Source organism: Ceratosolen solmsi, unplaced genomic scaffold (assembly GCF_000503995.2).
Source record: "Ceratosolen solmsi marchali unplaced genomic scaffold, CerSol_1.0 scaffold13, whole genome shotgun sequence".
In the NCBI taxonomy this organism is placed as follows: Eukaryota; Metazoa; Arthropoda; class Insecta; order Hymenoptera; family Agaonidae; genus Ceratosolen; species Ceratosolen solmsi.
This window is the reverse complement of record NW_011948418.1, coordinates 2,277,305-2,287,563: the sequence shown is the minus strand read 5'-3', so window position 1 is coordinate 2,287,563 and position 10,259 is coordinate 2,277,305. Positions and strand designations below refer to the sequence as shown.

The 10,259-nt window shown below is 32.4% G+C and overlaps 1 protein-coding gene across 1 annotated transcript in view; it reads right to left on the bottom strand.

Annotated features, from left to right (window-relative positions):
- The window catches only part of Mical (Molecule interacting with CasL), a 40,070-nt gene that overhangs the window by 12,438 nt on the left and 17,373 nt on the right, over positions 1–10,259 (bottom strand). The window contains 7 exon segments of the mRNA XM_011497234.1: positions 2–202; positions 812–1,075; positions 7,973–8,097; positions 8,345–8,526; positions 8,814–9,016; positions 9,424–9,587; positions 9,867–10,026. Of these exon segments, the coding sequence (XP_011495536.1) occupies positions 2–202; positions 812–1,075; positions 7,973–8,097; positions 8,345–8,526; positions 8,814–9,016; positions 9,424–9,587; positions 9,867–10,026 (1,299 nt within the window).

Below are 10,259 nucleotides of genomic sequence, written 5' to 3'. Positions count from 1 at the left end.
AATCGCCCTTGCGCGGATTCACGAAGGGCGTTGGAGCGATTCCTTTGGAGTTCTGGCTTGGACCGACGTGGGAGTTACGATGATCCTTAACGTCGTTGCAATACTTGGGAGCACAGGAAACGTTTATGGCATTTAGCTTTGTGCTCTGATATTGCTGCTGCTGCTGCTGTTGTTGTTGTTGTTGTTGTTGCTGCTGCTGCTTCTTAAATTTAAAAAATGTAAATTTATGATTCCAAATGCAATAGTTTGCATGGCATTTTCATTAATTCAATGCATTTTTAATCTTGTACGAGCATATTCTTGCATTCACCTTTTTTTTTTTTTTTTTAATTTATACATTTATTCGATTGATTGCCGGTGCGATTAAAAAAAATCATCATAGTGAAAATATTATTATAATTATACGGTTCGGATTTAATACTATATAGCTCCTCCCCCTCCTCCCCCTCCTGCCCCTCACCACCCACCAACTACGACTATCTTAATTACGATGAATTATGAGAATTAGAGCTGAAACGGTAATATTACACAAATAATCAAATATCTACTTATTCATTTTTGCAAAATATTACTTTTACCATCAAACTATTATTTATTTCCATGCTCTTAACAACATTACAACAAGATCATATTCACCGTGAGTTTTCTTCGCATAAATATTGACCATTTATTGTAAATTTTTTTAAAACAATCATCATAAGAATAAGTCAATGGGAGAATAAGCGAAACAAATATTTTCATCTATTTCATCTTAATATAAATTTGTGATAAAATTTATCGACAAATAAATACAAATCATATAGAAACTTACAAACTGCTGGTTCTTCCTGTTGTAAATTTCAATATTTTTCTCGATATTGCCATTGATCGGACTTATTATGCGACTCTTTATCTGCACTTTCTTCGGCTCGACGTAAGTGCCACGAGTCTTCCTAACATACGAGTCGTTTATCGTGATTTCCGGTATCTCGTGCTGCGTGGGCGTTGTACCATCGTGTTCGAATTCAGAGTCCGTGGAAATTTCCGTCGCTGAGTTCTCTTCGCTTTCTTCCGTTGACGAATCGTTCGACGCAATCTATGGAAAACATAATAAATATGCAACCGTACATCAGGGTGCTTCAGGGTTACTTCTCTTGTATCATTAACTTTCACTGTCGCTCTCTCAATTTCTTTCATCGTGGCAGTTATAATATTTATTATTTTCTAATAGCACTAAAAATTTCGCGAAAACGTCATATGAATGTACCGAGAGTCTATTGTCCACTCAAAATTAGATAAAAATGTTGTTAAAAATGTTGCATCACTGTCTTTTCTATGAACAAAATAAAAGTATTTGCGATGAAAATTATATTTAAGGATATATATAGCGCTAAGGCGATTATTTTTCATCTCCAAGTATCGCTTCACTATTGCCATTAAATACTCAAAATAATAAAGACGAAACGTTACCTGAAAGTTTTTAGACTTTACAAATAACTTGACTGTACAATAATAATATGCGTCATTATATGAATATTGCAGAAATATTGTTTATTCAATAATTAAAATGTAATGTTTTTTTTTTTAAATAATATATTTCAGTTATATGAAATTTTATTCATATAATGCAATAGTGTCGAATTTTTAAATTATTTTCAATTATATGCTTTTCTGAATCATCTGCACGACTTTATTTTATCATAACTTCTGTTCTTAATTGTTCTATAACGTTAACGCGTTACTAAGATTATTCCAACGAATGGCAAAATATAGACATTTTTTAGTGTAGTTTATATTCTTTGTATGCATGATATTTAAAAACAATTTTTAAATACGTGTTTTCTAATGTAGTAGCAACAAATTAACAACATTTTTGAAATCCAAAATCTACTATTTGAAATCCAAAATTATGATCTGCTCGTTACGAATGAAAATGAAAAGTAATTTATTTAACCTTTTAATTTTTGAACCGGATTACAAAAATTAATCTATCTTTTTATGTTCCTTTTTACATTTTCAAATGATTTTAATTTACTGTTAAAGGTATGCAGAAAAACTTGTATGAAGAGATGAATGCATAGCAGTGACTTATTTATCAAATCATAAATAAAACAATCTAAATTTGATTATTATTATTTAAGGATTTTAATAAGTGATTTGGCGTCAAATTGTTCGTATTATATCATCCGACGGTCAAAACTTTCATAATTATTCGAATAAAAATGGCACTTTAAGAAATTAAGAGAGCGGTTTTAATTTTACCGAAAGGTTATTTTATAACGTAACATTCGGGTTTATTAGATTAGTTCAAAGTAAAATATACAAGTCGAGAGAAAACAACAAGTTCATTACTGCATTTAAATTTCAGTTATAAATAAATAATTATCAAAGTATAAGCTATCTTATAAGTCAATAAACTACCTTTATCATTATGAGTCTTAAAAATATTTTTCTGTTATGCATGGTGATACGAATTATAATTTACTCAACTAGCCACACATTCTTTAATTAATTACTATGCTCTCATAAAAATAAATAAATACACACATTTTAATCTTTAATAACATTACGTAAGAAAAATAATAAAGTATTTCTCAGAAAATTCTTTGGCATGACTTGTATACAAAATTTCCATTGACAATTATTTTTACTCAATTATTAGTAAGTCATAGAAATTCTGTCATATTAGATCAAAATATATAAGTTGAAAAGTACACTTAAAAAATTAATTACCACATTTACGTAATCGATAGTAATAATTTAAATAACAATGGGTTAGAAACAAATTGAAGTACTTTTTACCGAATAGATTATATTAGGGTGTAATATAATATAAATATGCTTTTTAATTACAGTGAATAATTTATATAATCCGCATAATGATTTAATTTGATTCGTAAGATAATAAAAAGTTAAGATTGTTAAGTGGAACACTTTTTAATAATAAAACAAGTTAGAAAAAAGACATTACTGAAAATGTTTTTCACTTGTATGAAACAAGATGAAGTCCAACAGCGTGTGTATACCGGAGAATATTATATTGTACTTTTATTAAAAAATTTAGTTTTCTACCAAATAATTAAACGATTCATAAAAATGACATTATTGATTGGTTATGTAATGGATTGTAAAATAAAATTCGATGTCCATCGGTATAAGAGTAAAATAATTATTACAAGACAAGAAAAGTAAAAACTATTGTTATGTAATAGCTAGTAGCCTGAAATTTTAAAAATTATAGATATATATATATATATATATATATATATATATATATATATAAGTTGATATATCTTTGATAAAATAATTTTCGTTAAATAATTACATTATTGTTTGACGTACACTACAACAAAATGTACGATTAATTAAATTAAAGTTTATTTGTATGCTAACGTTTATGATAGTTAAAAAAAAAATATATTCCATTTATTCTAAAAGGAAACGATCTATTTCATTATTTCAGATTTATTTTCTATATGATTTCTAAATATATTGTGTAATATACATATATCATTGTTCAGCATGAATTTTTCGACTATGTGTTCCTATAATTTTTTGTTAATTATATTAAGATAAATATAGCTTTTGATAGAATTCTTTTTGAAAAGACGTTATCAGATTTTCATGCAGTATTATTCATCTTAAATATGCTAAATGATTAATAAAGTCATGGCTGGTGGTAATAGAATGATACATTATGATAAAAATTGCTAAATTTGTGAGCTGAAGCACTTTAAACAAACACATACGAGATTAATTTATTTTGAGTGACTGTTAGAATTATATCGAATATTAGTTCACACGTCATTCGTAAATACAAAGTTTCCTTTACCTTATAAATATGATCTCTCTCTTTCTGGGGGTTGCTTATACTATCAATTTTCAAATGATAAATTTGTGGAATAGGAAATTCGCTAATCACCATCAGCCATAATTTTAAACTTTTTATTATTCTTTTATCTTTATTTAAATAAATTCTCACACAGTCTCTCTCGAGTAAGGTAAATATTAAAGTAAACAATGCCATTCGATAAAAATAATATACCATAAACATATCAATCCTCATATCGTTCGTTTACGCAACAAACACTCACGCACGCACGCACGCACACACACACACACACACTATCGCTGCATCGATACAATTTGAATTGTATTTTATACTTAACGTTATACTCTCTAAATTTTTTAAAGAATAAAATTTCATTATTCCGTAAGTAGATTCTGTTGGGCATATTATTTTTCTACACCAATCAACTATAATTGCTGTTCGAGTCTAGAGCTACTAATCCGAATGTTTTAGTTTATCAATTTCTAATTTCTCCAGCTCTATTAAATAAATTCATTATGAAACTATTGCATGTATCATTTTATAGTAGGCAACTTACAATCTAAAAACTTAAAACTTTTGCAAATTAATTTATACTTAATATATTTGTTAATCCTTAAAAATATATAATAGAAATATACAGACTAATTTAAAATAGTGCACGAAGATTTATCGGCCGTCTTCGTCTAATACAAATTAGAGCAATAGATATTTATATTTTCAATGAGTAAGAATACTTATTGCCAATTAATCAAATCAAACGAGAAACCACGAATATTTCTTTTACGTAATATTTCACATGATACACATGAAAAAATATTTGTACAATTGAAATTGTCTACAAATAATATTTTCATTACTTTAATCTGGCATTTCTTTTCGATTATAAATTCATTATATGCGTATTCACTGATATAAACTATACTTTATTCATTGATCTTTGGGTATAAAAATACAATTATTTTTAGAGAGTTTTTACTTTAAATAGAAGAAGTGGTTAATAAATATTTTATCTTCTACTTTTAAAAATTGAAAAATAACCAAAATAATACTTTCACAATCAATAAGTTTTTTTTAATGTTTTACTAAAAATACATACAAGAGAGAATATGGAATAGATTCATGAAATGTATAATACATTTATTGATGTATAATATGACGTTTAAACTATATATGCTTTACTTATAACTTTAAATAATTAAAACCTCGTAATTGGATCCCTAAAATCAGAACATAATAAATATTTCTCTAAAATTTGTAATTTCAATAAGCTACAATTGTTTTAAATGCCAATTTCTTTTGAAATTTATTTTACATAAATATATTATCGGTATTCATTAAAAAAAAAAAATGTCTTTTATTTTGGTTTTTTTTCTTTTTTATTCTTTTATTTCTTTTTTCTTTTCGAGTCCAGTATAACGAACAGACTTAGAAGCATCCATTTATTAGATTGTAAGCAACTGTTAAAAATCAAATTAAAGCATCACTCTGTAGGACTTAATTAAATTCATTCAATGCATAGATTAATATAATGTGTGCGTGCCTACTATAAATATGTCAGATGTATATTGTTTCTAACGATGAATATTACAAAACGTCAAAACGTCAAAAAAAAAAAAAAAAAAAAAAAAAAAAAAAAAAAAAAATTCCTTATTCGTAAAACTGAATCGTTATATCTGTGTATTATACCTTGCCAATGGAGTATAAAACTTTGTTTCGAAAAAATTAAAAAATTTAGAGAGCACCCCCATTGAGAATAAAATACGCACGCGCATAGTCTGATCACGATATGGCACACTTTTCTTTATTAGTTTTAGAAGAATCGACGGATTTAAGGGATCCGTGGACGTCGGACTTGCGGGACAACAGTCCATTCTTTTTTCTTGGCAAGGGAGAGCTGAGAGTCGATTTAGAAACGGTTTCGTAATTAGACTTGAGCGGCGATTCCGAGCCCGAATGTTGCTTGCCTAGTCTTATGCTCAGAGATTTTTGCAACTCGGACTTGTTGCCGCGCACCGGTGGCACCGGCGTCGACGGCTGCGATAAGGAAAGCTTTTCGTGGGAGCTGCTTCTCCGCCTACCAGGTTTCTTGGATGTGTCATCGCAGGTCCGAGAGATCGACTCGTTATAGCTTTTTATTTTAGAGCTCACGTTTTCAGATTGAATTTCGACTGTTTGGGCAGGTGGAATTTCTTGCTCCTTAATCGTTACTTTTTGGATTGGTGGGATGTTTTGGGGACTCGCCTTAACAACGTTAAGCCAAACTAATTTTGGATTATCTCGAGACTCCGTGATGGACTGGCTTGTCTCATTAAGGTTAGAATCGATGCTTTCGCGATAAGCGTTTTCATTCGAATATTTGTGAGCGACGGGATTGGAAAATATCGTGGTTCCTGCAACGCGCATAAATGGATTGCTACTTATAATATCAGAATTATCGGGCGACTTATGATGACCATTTATGGATGTGGAAAGCTTATCCTTTTCTATGATAGCGTTAGTCGTAGTCTTTTGTCCCACGTGCTTATCGCTAATACTTTCGGAAATGCCATTTGATTTGCCGTCCGTAGATATCGTTTTTCCTATTTCGGTTGCCAAGGGTACTACTCTATTATCAGCTAGTACACTAGTTCCATCATCGTCAGTTTTTTTATACTTATTGATCGGCGAATTTTCCGCAGAATCTATCGAATCCGTTATGATTTTCAAGACCTCGGTGATGCGCATCGTGTCTGTTCGAGAGTCATTAGAATTTCCGTTGCCCACCGCAATTCTTGTAGTATCCGAATCAACAGATGTAGGCAGACTTGTGTTCGCAATATCATCCTTATCAACATTGCAACAGTTATCAGTCTCCGCATCGTCTTTAGATACGTCTGAATCACTAGTGACAGTGGTCTCGGAATTACTCGTGCTATGATCCTCAACTAAATCTGTGTAAGATTTTAACGAGGGTTTGCTCACATTGACAGACTGTAAAATCTCAAAATTATTCTTATTTTGCCGTTCAATTTCATTGAATTCTCGTTCGATCTCGTCGACCGTAAAATCATCGCAGACCAAATTATCGACATGGTTTGCTTGAAAATTGCTATTCCTACACTTATCAATTCCCAATGAACTATTTTTTTCCACAAACTTATTCTCTGGACTTTTCCGTTCAAAGCTAGAGCCACTAAAGTACTTGAGAATGTCTTTCTTCTCAACTTTATCCGATATCTTTGATTTCATCGGCAGATCAATGACTCTTGATTCAGAATCGTCGTGCGCCTCCTTGTCAACGGAATCCCGCCTTTTCACGATATTACTTTTATCATCGATCGTGATTTTCTCGTTCTTCGTATCAAAGTACTTGCACATATGCAATCTAGCTGTTTCCGTGGCAAGGGGCTTCAGCGCCTCCTTTGACTGAGCTTCCGCCTTATTTCGCGCCTTTCTTTGTCTTAATTCTTGGATTAGATTGTCAAACGACGTCGGAGTGTCCGATGGCGAGTCTTGCTGCCGTACCGGCGAACTTTCCTTCGGCACCACGAGCTTCGACGATTCAATAATATCGCTATTCGATGGTTGCTCGTTCGTGGGTGTCGGTGCTGTTACGATCACCACCACTTTATTGTGAGTTGTCTCTGGCTTATTTAAAACCCGATCTACCTCGTTCCATGATGAATCCGGCGAGATTAATCTCGCGGTCGAGGACTTTTCCGATGTATCCTCGTCCTTAAGCAACGCCTCATCCGACGATGTATAAGACTGATCATCGGATAGCAGAGAGAGACGGGACGAATGCCTACGAAATTTCGGAGAGGAGGTAATTAAATCCGGTAGATTATTACTACCGCCGTTGCTGCTTATACCGAAAGCTTCGCTCACTACCAAATTCTTTGGGCTACCAGAGTCACTTGTATAACTGGGAATGGCATCGGGCAAACCAGCTAACGAACTAGAAATATCATAATCATTTTGCATCAATCGCGTGGGCTTGTTTTGCTGCTTAATATTCATTTTAGCGATCAAACGCTCGGCGCGCGAAGCAGTCTCGTTAGCTAAATCGACCCTCGCGCTCCCAACACCATTTGCTACGGCAATATTAACAGGGCACGATACTTTCTCATTATTAAGATTATTGTCATCGTTACTAATTGTAGAGGTTTGAGATTGTTTCACCTCAGTCTCGGAGCCAGTCTCGGTATCGGAATTGCGTGGCGGCACCTGTAGCCAGACCTCCTTTTTACGTAGTTCGCGCGCCCGCACATCGTCCTCGTCCTCGGTCGCCGTTTGGCTATCCTCCTCTGCAATAGAATTGTTTAACAGGACGTGTGACATTGTGATTATAGCTTTTACTAATGCACCTACACCGACTGACATTCCATTACAGAGACGTAAGGTTATTTATTTGGATGTACGGTTACGTACTTGTAAGTGGAGGGTGAATCTTTTTAAGTATAAACGAGTACAATGTGCGTTTAAAATTGTGGATTATAAATGAGATTGCACAAGTCTCCGTACTTATTGGAGCGATTTTCATTTCCATGTTACCTGAACTCGTGTATTCGTCGCTTGAATCTTCGTATTCGTTGCTCCCGGTGTCAGAATGAGCTGCCGCTGGATGCGGATGAGAGTATCGAAGAGTCCAATTTTTTGCTAATTCTAATGTACCTTCCGTCGTTAGCGGTTGATCGATCGCCTCTTCAAAAACCTCGTTATCTTCGTCTGAATCACTGCAATGAAATTGAACTTTATTAGCCGTCAATGTCTATTACGAGACGATAATAATGTGAAAATTATTCGATTGATAAATTGTACTATTACTATACATTTAGCCTTTGGTATGAAAATTTTAGAATTTTCCCCTTTTTCTTTCTTAAACACATTGCGAGCTTGTTGTATGGAATACATACTAAGCATGAAAGTACAGTACTCGATGATTTTTCTTATTTCGATTGTCCATTCAAATCAAAATTGCTCAAACGATTTCAGACAATTTGGCCGGAAAAACATCACCTACCTCATGTCGGAAATGTCATCGCTAGAGCCCATTTCAGCAGCTGAAGGCCCAAAATTACGATCTGTCCATTCATCCTCGTCCATTATGCTGTGCGCTTCCTCGGTATCAGATATTCCAGCAAGATTTTCGAATTCGATTCTTTCAGGCGTTTGACCGCGATCAAGGAGATCTAGACCGCATATACCTTCTAATGATATTATAGCCTGAAATTTTAACGATTTCATTAACATTATTGTATAATATTGCCAGCTGAGGCTTATCATTATGTTTGAATAATAATAATAAAGAAAACTTGGACGGCAATGTTATTATATTGTGCCATAAGATAAACCAGTCCCATATTTTGTTTATGAGAACTGAGATTTTTTTATAATTTTCCCACAACGATTAACGATAAAAAAGAATTTAATTCATAAATTTAGTTTTTTTATTGTTGTTGTTGTTGTTGTTTGTTTTTATTTATTTATTTATTTTTTTTTATTACCCTCTCATCAATATATCTTTGGTTTTTCTTTCTTTCATTGTCTTTGGCCAAAATATATAATATTATAGATAAGAACATGTTATTAATACGCTTGATTATATTAATAAAAAATTGTTAATATCCTACCTTATCCGGTGCCTTAAGATTGTTGGAAGATTGTGGTATATTTTCCTTATTCGTAACGGCAATTTTTTTCTTTTCTATTCTAGTTTTCATAGTTCCTGGTAGGCCAAAATGTTGCGTACAATAAAAGCGACCGCCATTCTTATCTCTATCGAACGTGTGATTGCCTGAGAAATAATTTCGATTACGTTATTGAAACATTATTTACATTATAATACTTTTGCAAAATACTTTTTTTTTTACAATATTTAAAATTAATAGTAATAAAAAATATATATAAATTAATATTTTACAAAAATTTTTCATATTTTTGTACATATTTTAAAAGTATTCTTCATAAATTATTTTAAGTTGAGCGCTATAAGAACATAGGAGGCAATTATTATTAAGTCTACTAGCATTTTAATTATAATGACATATTGGCGTATGTAGCCGTAATAACGTACCTATGCGTAACGAAGTAGAGCAATATTCACAACGAAAGCAGCCCCGATGAAAGGACTTTCCTTCGGCCGTCAATCGTTCCATCAGGTAGACTCGCTTTTCGCAAAAATGGCACACTTCCGAGCCGCCTTGAGCCGGCAGCGCAAGCGCCACTTTTGAGTTCTGAAAATTCAAAGGAATACAATTACAGAGAGCATCCTGATTACTAATATTTATTAATCCCACACAACCGAACAAAACGCATGATGCAGGTGAGGTAGTAATTTACAATGGATGACATGCTTTTGACACTCGTGTAGATGCTTTTTCACACGATTGGTTACAGCTTCTATTTTTCATGTTTGTACCTTGTTATGTAAATATACTATTAAATACGTATATTATTAAGAGATTCA